Source organism: Plasmodium relictum (genome assembly GCF_900005765.1).
Source record: "Plasmodium relictum strain SGS1 genome assembly, chromosome: 13".
Classification (NCBI taxonomy): domain Eukaryota; phylum Apicomplexa; class Aconoidasida; order Haemosporida; family Plasmodiidae; genus Plasmodium; species Plasmodium relictum.
The window spans coordinates 204459-225484 of record NC_041691.1 but is presented as its reverse complement, the minus strand read 5'-3'; the positions used below and the strand labels follow the sequence as shown (position 1 = coordinate 225484).

General features: G+C 19.5%; 4 protein-coding genes across 4 annotated transcripts; 2 read left to right on the top strand and 2 right to left on the bottom strand.

Annotated features, from left to right (window-relative positions):
- Positions 1-2330: 2330 nt before the first annotated feature.
- PRELSG_1305300 (Tat binding protein 1(TBP-1)-interacting protein, putative) lies at positions 2331-5861 on the bottom strand (the record flags this gene model as incomplete). Its single annotated transcript, XM_028678570.1, has 1 exon — positions 2331-5861. One exon carries the CDS (start codon positions 5859-5861, stop codon positions 2331-2333), a length of 3531 nt encoding a protein of 1176 aa, XP_028535702.1.
- Positions 5862-6330: 469 nt separating this feature from the next.
- On the bottom strand, positions 6331-7422 carry PRELSG_1305200 (rhodanese like protein, putative; the record flags this gene model as incomplete). Its single annotated transcript, XM_028678569.1, has 1 exon — positions 6331-7422. One exon carries the CDS (start codon positions 7420-7422, stop codon positions 6331-6333), a length of 1092 nt encoding a protein of 363 aa, XP_028535701.1.
- A 2004-nt stretch (positions 7423-9426) lies between these two features.
- On the top strand, positions 9427-16110 carry PRELSG_1305100 (conserved Plasmodium protein, unknown function; the record flags this gene model as incomplete). Its single annotated transcript, XM_028678567.1, has 1 exon — positions 9427-16110. The coding sequence occupies one exon, from the start codon at positions 9427-9429 to the stop codon at positions 16108-16110; it is 6684 nt and encodes a 2227-aa protein (XP_028535700.1).
- A 1216-nt stretch (positions 16111-17326) lies between these two features.
- PRELSG_1305000 (eukaryotic translation initiation factor 3 subunit 8, putative) lies at positions 17327-20600 on the top strand (the record flags this gene model as incomplete). Its single annotated transcript, XM_028678566.1, has 3 exons — positions 17327-17407; positions 17767-20315; positions 20432-20600. 3 exons carry the CDS (start codon positions 17327-17329, stop codon positions 20598-20600), a joined length of 2799 nt encoding a protein of 932 aa, XP_028535699.1.
- Between the last annotated feature and the right edge of the window lie 426 nt (positions 20601-21026).

The window sequence follows — 21026 nt, the reverse complement described above, 5'->3', positions numbered from 1 at the left end:
AAAAAAATTTTTTTTTTTTTTTTTTTTTTTTTGTTAAAAAATGAAAAAAAAAAAAAAAAAAAAAATTTATAAACATTGTAGAAATAAAAAAATAAATAAATAAAAGTATAAATATTATGGAAATAATTAAAAGAAAATTAGAAATAATATAGTTTATTAAGCATCTAAAAAATTAAAATAAAAATTTAAGATTATAAAAAATAACACATTTTTGATTAGAATGCATTATTTCTTAGATTTAAAATTCTTATATTACATGATCATATTTAAAATCCTTTTTTTTTTTTTTTTAAATGATTATAAATTTTATATAAATATTATTTAAATATACATATAAATTTAACATATATTTTTATTATTTTCTTAAAACATTTGTAAACTAATATTACATTGTTGTTTTTCTCTTTTTTTTTCCTCCCAATTTTACTACTAATATATATACCACTAGTAAATCCCCAAAAAAAAAAAAAATTAATAAAAATAGATAAAATCTTGTTAATAATAGATCTTTACTATCCTTAATAGTTTAATTTATATATTTGTTTCCTACCTTTTTTTTTTTTTTTTTATATTTATATGCATATTCTATATAAATTAAAAGGTATTAAAAAGTATGATAAAAAAAAAATATATCTTTGTGTGCAAAAAGTATTACTTATATTTATTTCTACATTTTTTTTTCTAAAATGATGTTTTTTTAAAATTCTTATGGTATTTAATTACATTCTCAAGAAACGAAAAATTTATTGGAAATTTTAGATACTTTGATACTTTTAAATTTCACGAAAAATGATTATATATTTTATTCCATTTATATTTATATACTCATTAAATATGAACGAAAGTAAAAATGTAAATCTAAAATTAAATAAGGAGATAAAATATGTTGATAAACCTATTGAAAAGAAGTATCAAAATCATGAAATTAAAAATATAGAATATAATAATAATGATATTTTTTCTGGAAATAAACATATAAATTCCGAGTTAGACAATATTAATGATGAAAAATATAAATCAACATTTAATGTTAAACTATTTTTAGCTTTTATATGTAATATTTTTTTTATATCAGTTGTGCTATTGATTATTCCTAAAATTCTAAAATTAGTTAAGAAAAGTACACAATCGGATATCAGAGAAAATTATGTCATTGTTTAAATTTGTTATCTGTTGTAGCATTAATAAATGTTATAAAATTTTTGAAATAATTTTTAAATTATTAAAAAAGCAGAACAAAATAGTGCAATAAGCAATAATTAATGTATAATATGTTAAAAATGATAAATATTATAGATTACATTAAAAGTAATATATGACTTTCTATAACAATAATAAAGACATAAAAAAGAAAAAGTTCGAAAGCAAATAATAGAAGTAGTGGGTAATGAACTATCCATAGTAATCAAAGATACAATTAAATTTGGAAATTTTTAAAAAATGATAATGAGAGATTTAATAATTATTTTTTTAATTATTATTCTAGAATTAGTAAAATTATTAAATAATAATATTTTATTTTTTTAGAAAAAAAAAAAAATGAAGTTACAAAGCTTTAGTCTTAAAGTCCTAATATAATTATTTTAATTGAGATTCTTAAGCTATCTATTGTCTTAAGGTTCAGTTTTTTAAATGAATTTTTTTATAACTTTTTTTCATTTTATTTCAAGAGAGTTTTTTTTTGTTTATATTCTCATAAGGCCAAAATGTTAACTCAATAGTTTAAATAAAATTTTGTGAATTAAAAAATAAGGAGTATATATCTGTAATTTGATAATATATATAAAATTTTGTAAAGAAGAGTTATATATTTTACTACAAATTCATATTTTTATTGAAAATTTAAATGAATATTATATATTTTTTCTTAATTCTATATATATAGATATTAGTATTAAATATTATAATATTAATAAAAAAGAAAAAAAAAAGAAAGATAAAAATGCTTATGTATTAAGAAATATTAATAATATACTAAAAAAAAGAGACTTCATAATTACAACACTTCACAAAATTCATGTTTATTTATTGCTAATGTATTAGCTAATTTTTTTTTTTTTTTTTGGTTATTGATTAAAATTAATATAGTACAAGTATGATTAATTAGAAAATGAGAAAAAAAAATTAATGTTATATTTAAATTAATTTATTTTACATTTTTATTTTTATTTTTTAATTTAAAAGGAAAAATTTATATATTAATATGTATTAAAAGACCAAAAAAAAAGTTCACATAATATCAAAAAGAGAATTAGAATATTTTAAAAAATTTATAAAAAAAGATGAAATTTATAATATAAAAAAATTAAAAAACAAAAACAAAAGCAATTTTAAAAATACAAATTTGATGGAATAACATCTTCATCTACATCAATACCTAGATGGTAAATAACACCTTGTGTATCTTTTTCTGTTAAACTAGCTATGCACTTAATTATTTCGATACATAAATTTTTTCTTTTAAGCCACATATAATGCAAATAGCCGTGCTTTTTTTTAATATTATCAATTTCTTCAACAGTTAATTTACAATTTTTATTTGCTTCTTTGTAGTACATTATATTTTCTACAATTTGTTGTATTGAATTTTTATATTCATCAATTTTTTGAATTAATTCTAAATCTTGAATTAATTTTTTTTTCTTTTTTATTAAATTATCATAATCATTTTTAACTATTTCTGTTTGTTCTTTTATCATATCAATATCCTTTTCTAATTTTCTCATTTCATCTTCGTTCAAACTTTTAAATTCTTTTTGATTAATTAGATAAACTTTTGCCTTTCCATATTCTTTACATTGCAATTTTTCTTCAACAGCCAATTCATCCATTAACTTCTGAACGGAGTTCTTGCTTATAGTACCATGTAGGTTATCATATACATTAATAACAGAATAAGGTCTATTGGTTTGCTTCATGTATTTAAAAATTTTATCTTTTGCCTCTGATTCACTTAATATAGTTTTTACTTGTTTTAATTTGTTTACATCTTCATTTTTATTTAATTTTTTTTTTTTTTTTTCTTCTTCCAATTTTTCATTATTTTTTTTTTTTTTTTCCAAAATGTAAGGAATATTATCCAAGACATTTTTATTGTCATTAATAGATATTTCCAAATTGTTCATTTCGTTTATTTTATTTATCAAACTTTCCTCCTTTTCATATATTTTTCTTTTTTTATTACCATTTTTTTCTTCTTCATTAAAGTCTTCCATAACAATGCTATTAGGAGTGATATTCTTATTATTTATATTTTCATTTTCATTCGTTAATTTATGCTTACTTGATTTTCCTGTTCTTTTTTTTATCTCTATTTCTTCTTTGCTATCTTTTTCTATTTTAAATTTTCCTTGATTATTTTCTATTACATTATCAATATTCATACTTTTTTCAAAATTTAAAACAGTTTCTTTTTCTAAGCATTGATCACTTTTTTTTTTATTATCCTCCTTTCTTTTCTTGATATTTTTTTTTATCTTTTCTGTTTTATTAAAAATTTGTTCATTCATTTTTTCCTTTTCTTTTTCATTTTCTTTTCCTTTTTCATTTCCTTTGTCTTCTTCAATTTCAATTTCAATTTCTTTTTCATTTCCTTTATCTTTTTCAACTTCTTTTTCATTTTCTTTTCTTTTCCCTTTTCTTATTTTATTTCCTTTATCTTCTATAATTCCTTTTTCATTTTCTTCTCCTCTTTCTATTTTATTTCCTTTATCTTCTATAATTCTTTTTTCATTTTCTTCTCCTCTTTCTATTTTATTTCCTTTATCTTCTATAATTCCTTTTTTATTTTCTTCTCCTCTTTCTATTTTATTTCCTTTATCTTCTATAATTCCTTTTTCATTTTCTTCTCCTCTTTCTATTTTATTTCCTTTATCTTCTATAATTTCTTTTTCATTTTCTTTTCCTCTTCCTATTTTATTTCCTTTATCTTCTATAATTCCTTTTTCATTTTCTTCTCCTCTTTCTATTTTATTTCCTTTATCTTCTATAATTTCTTTATCATTTTCTTTTCTTTTTCTTTTTTCTTTTTCTTTTCCTTTTTCCATTTTCTTTTTTTTATCCTTTTCCTTTTCTCTATCTTCTTCAATCTCTTTTTCATTTTTCTTTTCTTTTTCCTTTCCTTTTTCTATTATATTTTCTTTTTCTTTTTCCTTTTCCATTTCCATTTTCTTTTCCTCTTTTGTTTCTTTTTCTTTGTCATCTTCAATTTCTTTTTCATTTTTTTTATCTTTATCTTTATCTTTATCTTTTTCTTTTTCTTTTTCTTCTTTGTCTTCTTCAACCTCTTTTTCATTTTCTTTTCTTTTCTCTTTTTCTATCTCTATTTTATTTCCTTTATCGTTTTCTTCTATATCTTCCTCAATTTCTTTTTCATTTTCTTTATTATTTTCTTTTATTTTTCCTTTTCTTTTTCCTTTTCCTTTTCCTTTTTCTATCTCTATTTTATTTCCTTTATCTTTTTTTTCTCTATCTTCCTTAATTTCTTTTTCATTTTCCTTTTTTTTTTTCTTTTCTTTTTCTATTATATTTTCTTTTGCTTTTTCCTTTCCTTTTTCTATTATATTTTCTTTTTCTTTTTCCTTTTCTTTTTCCATTTTCTTTTCATTTTTTGTTTCCTTTTCTTTATCATCTTCTCCATCTTCCTCAATTTCTTTTTTATTTTCCTTTCCTTTTTCTATTTTACTTTCTTTTTCTTTTTTCTTTTTCTCTTTCTTTTTTTCTTTCTTTTCTTTTTCCTTTTCCTTTTCCTTTTCCTTTTCCTTTCCCTTTTCCTTTTCCTTTTCTTTTTCCTTTTCTTTTTCCTTTTCTTTTTCCTTTTCTTTTTCCTTTTCCTTTTCTTTTTCCTTTTCTTTTTCCTTTTCCTTTTCCTTTTTCTCTTCATTTTCTTTTTCCACTTCTTTATCATCTTTTTGTTTTTTTTTTTTAATTACTTCTAAATTTTGTTCATATTCTTTTATTTTTTCTATGCTTATAGAATTTATATTACCTTTGTTTTTAATATATTTCATTCTTTCATAATGCGCATCATCATCTTGTGTGTTATTGGATTTATATAAATCAGTATCTTTATTTTTTTTCTTAGTAATACTTTTTCCTTCTACCTTTTTTTTTTCTGTTTCTTTAACCTTTTTCACTTTTTTTTCTTTTTTATTTTCTTTTTCTTTTTCTATTTCTTTTTTATTTTCTATTTCTATTTCTTTTTTATTTTCTATTTCTATTTCTTTTTTATTTTCTTTTTCTATTGCTATTTCTTTTTTATTTTCCATTTCTATTTCTATTTCTTTTTTATTTTCTATTTCTATTTCTATTTCTTTTTTATTTTCTTTTTCTTTATCATTTTCCATTCTATTTTCTTTATCTTTTTCTACTTTTTTGCTTTTTTTTTTTTTATCGATTTTTTCATTATTCGTACACTTTGTTTGTTTTTTTTTTTCGTTGTAAGTTATTTCAGGTTTCATATCTTTTAGATTTTCTATATTTTTGCTATTATTATTAAGTGCTTTTTTTTTCTCTTTAGACCCTGTATCAATTAGATATGTACAGCCTTTTATCTTTTCACTGGTTTCTTTATTAATGTATTCTCCAATTTCTTTCTTTTTTTTTTCTTCCTTTTCTTCCTGATTATTTATTTCACCAATCTTTTTTGATTTTATATTATTTCCTTTATTTTCATTTGTTTTTCTGTTTTCTTCTTTCTTCAAGTGTTCTTTTTTTAGTTGTTTTTTTTCCAATTTATTTTTACTTATAATATTTTCTATGTTATCAACATTTTCATTAAGATCAATTTTTTTATCTTTTTCTTTTTTTTCATTTTTTTCATTTTTGACTTTTTCTGTTTTTTTTTTTTCGTTTATACTCATTTGTACTTATTTATATTCTTTTTATATATATATGAAGAATGAAAATAGTGTATCATTTTTTAAGTATCATTTAATAAAAAATTTATAATAAAGAAAAATATTTAATATATTATTTTCTAATATTTTAATTATAAAAATATATAGAAGCGTTATTCGTTATAAAAATTAAGAAAATATGTATAAGATATAATATTTATATGAAAAAGTATTGTACATACACATTTGTTTTTAATAAAACTATATTAATTATCAATTAATTTTAATTTTAAAAATTCTTTATTAAAATTAATTACACATTAAAGAAACAAAATAAAACTAAAATAATATAACAAATTTATATACATATTCGTAAATAAAAAGACTGAGTTATAATAATAATAGGAAAAAAAGAAAAACAAGATAATATATTTTCTTTTTTATATAACTATAAAAAAGAAAAAAAATTAATGAAACTACATATTGATTATCTCTATTTTATTTGATATTCATTATACATGTATTCAACCATACTACCCTGATTTAAAATTAATTTAGAAAATGGTTTGTTTAGTAAATGCAAAAGAAATAGTAAAATGCAGGCAGTAACTCCTTTATTGCATGTAGATATAACTATTTTTTCATCATTTAATAGATCGTATTTATCATATATTTTCTTTATCTCTAACTCATTTTTAAATGTAACATATTTTAAATTTTCATCATGATGATTTAAGAAAAATGAATATGGTATATTTATTGAAAAAGGAATATGATTATTTACTTTTTTATTTTCATCTAATTGTATCAATGAACTAAAAGTAGTATTAGACCTTGTATCTACCAGTACATAATTCTTCATTTTCCCATTTTTTTTTGAATCAATGAACTTTTTTATATCTGAATAATAATATATATTTTTCTTCATATTATCAATTATACCTCTATTATTTTTTAAATGATCTTCTATTATTTTTTTTACTTTATCAATTTTATCATTGCCTATTGATTGCACATTATTTTCTTTTTCATATATTACTTCTTTTTTTTCACACAACCATTTATTTAAGCCTCCGTTTAAAATTTTTAAATTTTTAAATCCAAATATTTTAAACATAAACCAAATTCTTGGTGAATAAAAAATTTCATCTTTTTCATAAAAAATAATTGGTATATTTTCTAAGGAATCTTCTATATTCGTTTGATTTTTTATTAATAATTCTTTTAGATAATTAAAAAATTCTAATTCTGTTGGAAAAAAAAAAGAAAAATTAGGATTTTTATTATATGCCACTCTTGAATCAAAAGAGATACTTCCTTCTATTTTTTCTATTTGATCATAATCACTAAGAGTATCTTTACTATTTGGATTTATGTTATAATAACTAGTATCAAAAAGTAGATACTCTTTTTTATTTTTCATAAGAGAATATAATTCATCCGTTTCAATTAAACAATTATTTTTTTCATTCGTCATACCAAAATTTCTCAAGTTATTTATTTTATTAAAATTAAATAAACTTTTTGGGAAGCTAAAAAATTTATTACCAAAATGAGAAAATGTTATGAAGTTACACCTGTTCATCCTTATACAAATTAGTATATATACTTATTTTTTTATTAATATGTTATCTAAAAAAAAAGAGGTGAACACAATTTTCAGCTTATATTTTTACAGCATTTATATGTTATGTATGATTTACTTATGTGCTATTATAATTTGCTATTATTTTTAAAAAAAAGTTTTTTCTTTTGAAAAAAATTTTTTTAAAAAAAATCTTTTAATATGAATTTTGTTTTTTACGTTTTTTTTTGCACAATATATATATATATATATATATATATATATATATATATATATATATATATTTTCTTATGAAATTGAGAAAAATTAAGAAAATTAAAAGAAAAATTGCTAGTTATATCTTTCTTAATTTTTCTTATTTATATATTTGGTTTTTTAAAAATATAGCAACCTCTAAAGTATTCATTTTTGGGAATATTTTATTTTAAATTGCTTATATTAAAATAAAATTTAGATGTATCTTAAATTTTATTTATGAAAACCTATGAAGTTTTATGTATTTAATAAAATTTCATATTCAGTAGTAATTTTTTATACTAAATATAATTAATATTTTTAATATAAGTTTAAAAAATATTTGTATTTTTCTAATTCTTTATTTTATATATATATATATATATATATATATATAAATTCAATAGCGATTAATTTGATGTGTAATTATTTTAATTATTATATATATTAAAGATTCAATTAGCATAAGTCTATTTTTTCATAAATATTTTTCTTTTTATTTAAATTATTAAAATAAAAAATTTCCTATTATTTCATTTATACTTTTTAAAAATTGAAAAATTAAAGAATATAACATAGTTAATAATACTATAATAATATGATGTATTATTATGGAGATTCACTGAATAAAGATTAATTTATAATTATTATATGGAAAAAATAATAATATATGAAAACTTTCAAATTTTTCTATAATTTTTTGTAATTTTTTTTTCAAAGTCTTGCTATAAGGATTAATTAATTTCTGAGTTTTATGTAAGAAATTTTTTTTTTTTTTTGATTATATATATAAAAAAGAATCACTAAATTCTCCAAAGAACAAAAAATTATAATTTTTAATTTTTATAAATTATAAAAATTTCGTCTTAATATTGAAAAGTATTATTTTAAGAATGAATATTTTTCTTAAATTTTTATTATACTTTTATTCAGAAAAAAAGTGCACATGCTTTAACAGATGTAATGGTACTGAACATATTTCTATAAAAATATATTTTTTAATTTAAAATTCTTTTTAACATTTATAAATTATTTTATTTTTTTTTTTATTTATTTCTCTAAGTTCATTTTTGTAACTTATATTTTCCTTAAAAAAATTATTATTGTTAAACACTTTTTATATTAACAATTTAGTTACAAAATTTTTTATTGTGTGCAACTGTTGTAAAAACAAGTGTATATATATAATACAAATATAATTTATGTTGTTTCATTATTTTATTATGCTTTTTTTTTTATGTTTATTTTTTTTTTTTTCTTTTTATATATAATAAGTTAATTTTTAAATAGTTTTTAAATTTTGATTCTTTCTTTCTCTTGCTTTATTTTATATTATTTATTTATTTTTTTTTTTTTGTTTACTTTTAATTTGAATACATTATCTATAAAAAATTTTATTAAAAAAATCATAACAGTTAATTTAAGATTATTAAAAAAAAAAATAAATAATATAAAATAAATTTTTTAAAAAAAAAAAAAATGAATATTATTTCTCATAACTGTAAAAAAGACATTTACAATATATAGAAATAAAATTGTATCATTTATACATATAGACAACTTTTCTTAAGTTATTTTTATGTATTTTGTGTTCTGACAATAATTTATTTTTTTTTATAAAAATTTTCAAAATAATTTACGGTTTAATTTTTCTTTTTTTATATACAAAAAAAAAAAAAATAATAGAAAAAAAAAGACTGTAAATTTATGTGTATTTTTATTTTATATTATGAGTAATATTTTAATTCTTCCTATATTAAAATAAATAAAATGTTAAAAAAAAATGACATTTTCATTTTTAAAAAATGGTGTAATATTAATAAAAAGAAGAAAAGAAACAAAAAAAAAAAAAAAATTAAAAAATTATCAAAATGGAAATACTTATGCAGAGAAAATTTGAGCAATAGAATATGTGATATAAATGAAATTTCATTAACACACAATGTAAAAAAATTTGTAAATTATCATTTAAAAGAAAACATTAAAAGAAATAGTAATATGCATACATCTATAGGAAAAAAAAAGAAAAATTACAGTGAGGCTAGTAAGAAATTAAATAATGAGGATATAAGTATAAATTTGTTACATATTATAATAGAATATATAAAGTTAAAAATATTGTTAAAGAAAAAATTCAATTTAAATAATATATCAAATAAATATAATAATGAAAACAATTTTTTTAGTGACTCTACATCAGCATCATCGAAAGGTTTTTATGAATTTGCAAATGAAAATAATAGTATTTTTCAAAGGAGAAAAACTGTTAAAAAAGAAAAAGAAAATTTTGAATACATAAATAAAGTAAATTCTAATATAACTGTTGAAATTTATTCCTTATTTACCTTTTTCTGCACAAAATTAAAAGTAAAAGAAAATATTGTTCCAAAAGGCAAAAATCTTTTAAATAAATTTCCATTAAATAAAAACGCTTTAAATAAAAAGCAACATGGCCAAAAAATTTCGAGAGAAATAAATAATAAGCAGATCCCTAAAAATAAAGAAGAAAAAAAAAATGATACACAAGGTGAACTGAGTAAAGATCCCTCGAAAAAAATTGTAGAAAATAATAATGATCAATTAGAGAAGGGAGATAGTGCACCTGTTATGAATGGTGATCAAAACTCTGTTTTGAATGCTTCTTTTGAAAAAGAAGAGACAACTTTTAATTTCGATGAAAAATATATTCTTGGTTCTAATAAATTTTTAGGTGAATTAGAAAAAGATGAATATAATGATGAAGGAAATAAAAAAGAGAAAACTTATTATACTGATAGATGCATATTAGATAAAAATCAAAGAAGAAATTCTATACTGAATAAATTAAATATGGATTTGAATGATAAAAAAAATATTGGAAATATGAATAATAATGAAACATTAAGCAGTCATTTATCTGATAACAAAAACAAAATGACTACCTTTAATAAATCTAATGAGAAAAAGCGAATAGCTAATTTAAGAGAAATTAATAAAGTAGATGATGAAAAAGTGCCAAAAGAAGAAGGAATGGTAGATATGAAAACAAATAATAAAATGGATTTTACAGTGCAAAATAATGAAATAGTTCACTCAATAAAAGGTGGTAATATGAGCTATCCTGTACATGATATGCAAATGAATTATCCGATGGAAGATATGCAAATGAATTATCCGATGGAAGATATGCAAATGAATTATCCGATGGAAGATATGCAAATGAATTATCCAATGGAGGATATGCAAATGAATTATCCAATGGGTTGTATGCAAATGAATTACCCGATGAATGATTTGCAAATGAAGCATCCAATGTCAGATATTCAGGTGGATTATTCGATTCAAGATACTCAAATGAAGTATCAGTTGAATAATTCAATGGGTAATTCAGTACAAAATAATAACTTACCTTCAGAATTTCCCATGATGAGAAATGGTGCATATCCAATGAATAATAACTCTACAAATAATTATGGAAATTTTCCAAACAATAATTGCAACAAAATGTTTGTAAATAGTGAATGTGTTGATAAGAGATTTAATTTAAATAACAAAAATTTAGTGTCATATAACAATGAAAAAGGAAAATGTGATGAAGATTTTACTTTAAATTATATTATTCAAAAGTATGATGACGATGATAAATTTTTTTGCAGTAATAATAATTTAGCAAATGATGATAGAAATAATGAATTAAAAAAATATACTGAAGGAATGAATAAAGTAGTAGAACAGATGTATTTTTATGACCATTTTCATGATGAATATAAGATATGTGATGAAAAAGTTAATTCTTCTAATGATACCTACAATGTTATCGATACCTCCTTAAATTTAAATGTAATAAATGAAAATGAAAATGAAAATAAAAACGATAACAAAGAAAGTAAAAAAATAATTTCAAAAATGCAATTAAAAATAAATGAACTAGAAAAAAATATAGAAGAATTAATGAATAAAAATAAACAGAAAACACATGAATTAGTAGAAAAAAAAGAAAATAGTTACACTTCTAATAAAGAAAAATCAAAAAATAATAATATAATAAATAAATTACAAAAAGAAATAGAACAAATAAAAAAAGGAATATTTAGAAAAAAAAAAAAAAAAAAAAATAATAATAATAATAATAAATCTTTTAAGGTAGAAAAAGAAAAAGAAGAAAAAAAGGAAGACGAGGAATTAGTAAAAGATACTGGTGTAACAGAAAACAATAATTTTAATCTAGATAATATAATCAATCATGATAATTTAAATAATTTAAAAAATGAAATATTAGATAATGTATACTATTATATATATGAATCATATGATCAAAAAGATTATGAAATTCTTGAAAACCTAGCTAAAAAACACGAAACAAAAGGAAGAAAGATATGTTATAACGTGAACTTACCAAAATATAATTTTAATCATAAAAGAACATCTAGCGCATGGTTTTTAAATCCAGTTTATGAAAATTATATGCTAGAAAAAAGAAAAGAGGAATTTTCAAAAATTGAAAAAGCGGAGTTTTTGTTTAATGAAGATAAAATTAATGATAATTCTAAAAAAGAAGAAAATAATTGTGAGTTTGCGTCAGAAATAAGAGATAGTGAATTCTCTTATGAATCTTTTATAAGCGAAAAAAAGAAAAAATTGAAGAGAAGTAAAATGGATTTAATAAAAATAAAAAATAGTATGATTCATAAAAAAGGTAAAAGTATTTCATTAGAACAGAATATGTTGTCAAAAAGGAAAAATGATATAAATGAATCTGTAAATAAAAAACAAGAAGAGCAGCAACAAAATAATTCTAAAAAGGAAGAAATGGAACTATATCATAATGATGTAGTAAATGATATATTCGGAGTCATAAACAATTATGTTCAAGATAAATCAGTATTTGATATATTTAATTCAATTAGTTATGTTGAAGGTGTTGAAAATAAAAAAGTCGAAGAAAAAGAAGAAAATATGAGTATAACAAAAGAAATACTAAAAAAAAAAAAAGAAAAAGAATTGCTAGATTTGGAAATAGAAAATAAGAAGAAAAAAAAAGAATTAGAAGAATTAGAATTACAACTAATGGAAAATAAAAAGAAAAAAATTGCAGCAAATAAATTCATTCAAGATATAGAAGAGGAGATGAAGCTAAAGGAAGTAAAAGCAGGAGAAATTATATGTAAGGATGTAATGAATAATGAAGATGCACATAAAGAGAATAATAAAAATTTAATTAGAAAAGATGAAAATGTACAAGACATAATAGATAATAGAATTATAAAAAAAGAATATGCTAATAACATGGAAGAAAACAATAATGTTAATAATGAAGAAGAAAAAAATACTAAAGATGTTGAAAAAAAAAATTATGTTAATAATGAAGAAGAAAAAGATACTAAAGATGTTGAAAAAAAAAATTATGTTAAAAATGAAGGAAAAAAAGATTCTAAAGATGATATGCCGCAGCCTTTGCAGCAAAAAGAAACAGATGATTATTTTAATGATTATTGCAGAAAGAAAAAAAAAGAAAAAAAAAAAAATAACTGGGCCTTATATGGTAGACCAATAGTAAAAAGAGAAAAAAAAAATATGGTTTTGAAAAAATTGTCAGCTTCAAAGAGCGATAATGGTTTTAATGATTATACTTTTATTGCTGAAAAATTCTTTGAAGTTATTACTGGATACAAAAGTGAACCCGATAACTTATCTGATTATGATGAAAAATCAAATGTAAGGAAAGATACTATAGATAAAAACAATGAAAAAGAAAATTTATTACAATTAAATAAAAAAAAGGTTGCTAATTTAAATAGAAAAATGAAACAAAACATTTATGAAAATGAGATTTTTTATAAATTGGGAAGACCAAAATATGGAAAAAATAAAAGAAATTACTATAAAAAAAAATCGAGTTCTCATAACACTATATTAAAAAAAAATAGCATAAATAAAAAAAGCAAACTTTTAAAAAGAACTTTCTCAAAAAACAATTTTTCTAAATTTGACACGGCACATGCAGGTATTCTAGAAAAGGCAAAATTAAAATTAAAAGAGAAACTAATAAATTATAAGATAAATTTAAATAGTTTTGTTGATAGAAAGAAAAAAGAGAATGGTCATTTAGAAAACGATTTGATATATAATATTAAGAAAGATAATATAATTAATAATGAGAACAATCAAGATTTTGACTTGAAATATAAAAGGAAATTAATTTATCAGGCTTTAGATACTAGTGATTTAACTATTGAAAAGGATGTTAATGAAATTGATGAAATGAAAAAAGAAGACTTAGATAAAAGCGAAATTGAAAGTATTTTAATAGACAAAACATATTTGGAAAATAACTTAAGGGAAAACAAAAAAGAAAAAATTGAAGATTTAAAAAAGGTTGGAGAATCGAAGAAACAAGATAAAATAAAAATATTAGAAGAAATGAAGAAGCAAGAAGAAATCAAAAGATTAGAAGAAATGAAGAAGCAAGAAGAAATCAAAAGATTAGAAGAAATGAAGAAGCAAGAAGAAATCAAAAGATTAGAAGAAATGAAAAAACAAGAAGAAAAAAGATTAGAAGAGATAAAGAAGAGAGAAGAAGCAAAAATATTAGAAGAAATGAAGAAACAAGAAGAAAAAAGATTAGAAGAGATAAAGAAGAGAGAAGAAGCAAAAATATTAGAAGAAATGAAGAAACAAGAAGAAAAAAGATTAGAGGAGATAAAAAAGAGAGAAGAAGCAAAAATATTAGAAGAAATGAAGAAACAAGAAGAAAAAAGATTAGAAGAGATAAAAAAGAAAGAAGAAGAAAAAATATTAGAAGAAATGAAGAAGAAACCAGAAAAAGAATTAGCAGAAATAAAAGAAAAAGAGGAAAAAAAAAAAGGTATTTTTATTGATTTTTTTAAAAAATTTTATCAAAAAAATCCTTTATCATATTACCTACCCGATGATAAAGATAAAACTGAGTATTTAGTAAATGACGATGAATATAAACCAATTAAAGGAATGAACACAATTTTCTTTAATACATTAGAAAAAAATTTAGAAAAAGACATAAATAATGAAAATGACAAATTCACTGGTAACGAAATAGATTCAAAAGAAGATATAGATACCAAAAAAAAAGAAATGAAAAATTTAAATAATATAGAATTAAGTAATTACAATATTTTTGATCAAAAAGAAAAACAAAGGAAGAGAAATTTTAGAGAAAGGATGTCTAAAAATAAAATTGAATCCAATAAAACTTTAAAAAGGAAATATAGTTCAAATAAAGTAGGAAACAAATCATTAGTAAAGAACTCCTATAAAAACAATTCTATAATAATAAATAATCTTATAAATAAAAAAAAAGATGAAGAAAAGTTGAAAGAAGAGAAATTAAAAGAGGAAAAGTTGAAAGAAGAAAAATTAAAAGAAGAAAAAATGAGAGAAGAAAAATTAAAAGAAGAAAAAATGAGAGAAGAAAAGAAAAAAAAATTATTAAAAATGAGGAATAAAAATTTAAAGTATAATAGTTTACATGAAGAACATTTACGGGATCTTATAGAAAAAAATATGAGTAATAATGAGAATTTTTTACCAGTAGATGAAGAATTATATGTTGAGGAAAAAGATGATATTTTTGAAACGGAAACAGAAAGCTCTTTCTTAAAAATTGATGATAATGATTATGTAAATTTAAATTCTTTAAAAACTCATATCTACAATGAATCAAATAATGGAAAAAAAAATGACAATAAATTAAGAGAGTATTTCAAAAATAATTATGAATCGTCTAACGCTGAAATTGGATCTATGTATCCTATGAAATTTATGTATTCAGGTGAGTTAAACGGTACCAATAGTTATAATATTTTTAAAAATGATGAAATAATAGATGATGAATTAAAAAATGAATTGAATGATTTTGATATTAAGAATGAACTAGGAAATTTAACAAATGAAATTTTAAATGATAGAAATATTAATTTAAGTTATAGCGATAATTTTTCCAAAAATTACGAAGATATTTATTTTGATTTTGAAAAAAATAAATTAGATTCAGAAGGAAGCAATTCTTATGATTTAAATAGTTACAATTTATATGAAGATATATCGAACAATTCAATGGGAACAAAGAAAAACAGTAATAGCTTTGGTTCATTAAAAAGTTCTTTTTACAAACAAGGAGATCCATTCACTAATTATTCTTTTGAAAAAATTTTGAAAAATAAGTATAATTACAATGAAAACTCTTCAAATGTTGAGAAAAAAAATGATGAAATTATAACAAATATCATGAATAATTTAAATGGTCTAAATAAAAGAATTAAATCTATAGAAATGAATTACAATTTTGAAAGAGAAGAAAAAGATAAATTAGACATGTATACACACGACTTGGAAAAAGATAAAAAATATTCATATTTTAATTATCAAAATAAAAATAAATTTAATGAAAATAAAAGAAATAAATATGAAGATCTTTATTCAAATTATTATTATAGATAACTTACATAACTAAATATATATATAATAATAATATAGAAAAATTAAGCAATTTTAAGAAAAAATCTTAAAGATTCAACATAAACCAAAATGTAAAAAAAAAAATTATATTTTATTAAATCTATTTTTTTTTTCTTTTTAATCCTGTTCACATATATTTTAGTTCTATAACACAATTTTTTTAATTTTTGTAAAAAAAAAAAAAAATTTAAACATCTAATATATTTAATTAAATGCATATTTACGGCATTTCAATATTAATGTAATAGATGTGCTATTTTAATTTTATTTTAGTTTAATTTAAAATTTTTTACACCTATTAATAATATATCTTTTTTTTTTTTTTTTTTATAAATTATAAGGTAGTAGATAATACTTTAAAAGGATTATTTTTATACTATACAAAAAATAACACTTTAATAATTTTATGTATCTTTACTAATAAATACAATGAATATGAAATAAAAATGTATTCCTTATAAGAATTTCATAGAAATTTATGTAGAATGAAATAGAAAAAATATATAGAAAAATTACATACAAATAAAAAATTTAATAATTTTACAAAAAAAAAAAAAAAAAATTTTAAAAGAAAAAAAAAAAAGTTTTCATTCTTTTATAAAAATAAAATAATATATCCTTAAGTATTTATTTTACTATTATTATTATTTTTTTTTATTAAAAAGAAAAAAAATTTATATATGGATTTATTATTAATAAAAGTTTAGATTTAGTATATATATATAATACGATGGGAACTAGTATATTAATGTTTGAATGAATATAAAATTGCATTACAATTTTTGCATATTGCAAATTCAAAAAAAAAAAAAAAAATATTGTTATATATATAAAGAGCACAATTAGAATACTTTGCTTCAAAAACAGTTTAAAAAGAAAAAAAAAAAAAAAAATTAAAATTATATTAAATGAATATAAATAAAATAAATATATAAAAATAAATATACATATATGTATATATTTTTTTTTTTTTTTTATATAGATTGTTTTAAATACATATTCTGTTATATTTCATTATATTTTATTATATTACATCTTATCATTATACATTACATGTTATTGTGTTTCATTTTAATCATATTGTAATTTCCGTTGAAGGTTTTTTAAAAATAATAAATTTTGCTATATATATTTATTTACCCATATATGCTTTATTTATATCTACATTTTTAATTTATTATTATTTTTTTTTTTAAAAATGCAATCAAAATTTTGGGCAAAAGCCGTAGATGAAGAAAGTGGGGATAATATAACTGAATCATCTGAAAATGAAATTGATGTAATAATTAAAAAAAAAAAAATAAATAAAATAAAATATATACATTAAAGATACTTGACACATATATATAACTTAAAATAATATAAAAACTTTTATATAAAAAAAAAAATTTTGAAAAGTGAACAAATGTTATATATTTCATTTTATTATATTAACATAAATATATTTTAATTATAATATATTTTTTTATTACCTTTATAATTTATTATTATTATTGTTATTTGATATTGTTTATAATCGTTATTTTACTTAGTTACATAACAGTATTTGTTATTTTTTTTTTCATTCTCTATGATGAAGATTTTATTTGATATGTATTTCCCTTCTATATTTTTCTTCTATTTATATTTTTTTTTTAGAATAAGAAGCCTCTTGTATCAGCACAGGCAGAAAGATGGGCAGCTATAGATAGCAGTAGCTCAGAAGAAGAAGAAAGAGTTATAAAAAGTTATGAAGGAAAAAGATTAGATTTTTATGAAAATATAGGGAATAGTCTAAATGAAAATATGAACAATAATGAATTTAACCAACTCCTAAAAGATTACGAAAATTTGTATAAATTTATGATTAAAGAAAGTTCTGAAAATATTCCAAAATTTGCAATAGTTTACTTAGATAAACTATCTAAATATGTAGAAAAAACTTTTCAAAATAATGTAGAAAAGAAGAATTTAAGTAAAAATAAAGCGCAAACACTAAATAAATTAAGAGCAAAAATTCGAAAATGTAGTGAATTTTATCAAGATAGACTAAATGCTTATAATGAAAATCCAGATGACTTTAAAGATGATTTAGAAGAAAATGAAGAAGATGAAGATGAAGATGAAGAAGAGGAAGAGGAAGAAGAGGTGGAAGAAAAAAAAAAAAAAAAAGTGGAAAAATCTAAAAAAGATTCAGATAAAAATGTTGAAGAAGAAGATAATAGTGATGAATGGTCATATAGTGATGAAGAAGAATATGCATCGAATGAAGAAGAGGATAAAACAAAAAGTGCTATCAGTAAATGGGGATTAAAAACTAGTGAAAAAGTAGAAAAAAAAAAAACAACAAAAGTGAAAAAGTTAAAAAAAGAGATTACTAAAAAAGAAGAAAAAATAGCACATATTGATGAAAGCCAATCTTCTAAAAATAAAGGATATTTCGATTTATTAAATACCAAGAATTTGACAGAAGATGCCATAAGAAAAAGAGTAAAATTAGTAATTGAAAAGAGAGGAAGAAAGGGATTAGATAAACATGAACACATTAACATCTTATCGAAGTTATGTGAAATAGCAAAATCAATAAGTACTCAATCTTATATTGAAGTATTAGAGCATTTAATTAACTTAGAGTTTGATGTTGTCTCAAGTGTTTATACATACATGTCATTTAATATTTGGAATAAGGCTTTTAAATATATTGAGCTTATATTGGATTTGTTAATTCAAAATGACAATTTTTATTTAGTATCCATTAATCTTGCAGAAGAAATTACAGAAGAAAGTACTAATGAAAAAGAGAAAATCGTAAAATCTTGTAAAACACTTATTTCTTTTTTAGCCAAATTAGATGATGAATTATTAAAAGCTTTATTATATATAGATGTTCAAACAGAAGAATATAGAAAAAGGTTGGGAAAAACTATTCATGTAATTGGTTTGTTGTATAAAGGCTATAACTATGTGAAATATACCAAAAAAATGCCTGAACTAGCAATATATATTTCAGCTAGAATTTTGGAACATATGTATTACAAGTCAGAAACTATTTTTAAACAAATATGGAATTTTGTAATTTATGGAAAAGAATGCTTAGAGTCATTAAATAATAATAAAAACAATAATAATTTAAATAAAGAAAATAATACCAAAGAAAAATCAAAAGAAAAAATAAGTGAAGGAAATGATGTTATGACGCAAATAGAAATATGCCCAAAAAAAATAGTCGAAAATTATGTTTATGAAATATTCGAATATGGTACAAAGCAGCAAAAAATAAGGGCATTACTGCAGTTATCTTATAATAAAAGTTTATATGATGATTTTTTGGAAGCTAAAGAATTATTGAATGTTGCTAATGTACACGAATTGGCACTTAATTCAGATATACAAACACAAATATTATATAACAGAAATTTAATCCAATTAGGGTTATGTGCATTTAGACATGGAAGAATTTATGAAGCTCATTGTTGTTTAGTAGAAATATGTTCTCAAAATAAGCATAAAGAATTAATTGCTCAAGGAATATCAAATTTAAAAAATCAAGAGAAAACTTTAGAGCAAGAAAGGGCAGAAAAAAGGAGGTTACTTTCTTTCCATATGCATATATCAATTGAATTAATTGAATGTGTTAATAATATATGTGCTATGTTATTGGAAGTTCCAAATCTAGCGAAAAATTCTTATGAATCAAAAAAAGATATTATATCAAGACAATTTAGACGATTTCTTGACATGTATGACAAACAAATTTTTAATAGTCCACCAGAAAATAATAAGGAAATTATCATATTAGCAACAAAATATTTACAAAAAGGAAATTGGAAATTATGTTGTGAAAAAATTTTCAGTTTGTCAATTTGGTCTAAATTTACTGATAAGGAAAAAGTACAGAATATATTGAAAGAAAAAATTAAGCAAGAAGCTATGAGAACTTATATTTTTCGTTATATATCTATATATGATTCGTTCTCGATAGAACAGTTATGTCTTATGTTTGATTTAAATCAAAATACTGTTCATTCCATTTTAAGTAAAATGATGATAAATCAAGAAATACCTGCATGTTGGAATGAAAGTAGTCAATTTATTCTTATTAACAAAATTAATCCCACAACTCTTCAGTCAATGGCTCTTAAATTAGCGGAAAATGTCAATGATGTAATGGAACAAAATGAATTAGCTTTAAATATGAAAAACCCAAAGTAACCTAAAAAACTTAAATAATGTACATGCATATATTTATATATATATATATATATATATATATATATATATATATATATATTCATACATATATTAATATTTTTTTTTTCATTAGATTTATGTTTATGCAAGAAAGAAGAACACAAATGAAAGATGAAAAATCTAATTGGGCCCAAAAAAAAGGGGACACAAAATATGTAAAAAATTATAATCAACAAAAAAATGCACATTATAAAAAAAATTATAAAGATAAAAATATGAATAAAAATTACATACAAAATTAAATTATTTTTATATATATGTATATATTTTTCTTGTTTTCCTAAATACATGATTTATTTACATGCGTAAGTTCATATACATTTGTGTATTTATAAGTACACCTATTATTCTTCATTTTTGTCTTTACATCGTTTTCAAAAAAAAAAAAATAATTACATAAAAAAGATAATAATAAAATAGTATATATAAAATGTTGCGGATAAATGTTTTTTTTAATATTCAAAAACTAATATATTTTTACCAAATATATATAATAGCTTTGTATTAAATTAAATAAAATGCGTATATTACATTAATTTTTATTATATTATATTATATTATATTATTTTATTTTATTTTATTTTATTTTATTTTTTTTTTATTTTTTTGACTTTTTGTAAAATAAAAAAATATAACTATCTTCTAACTTTATACATTGAATTTTTTTT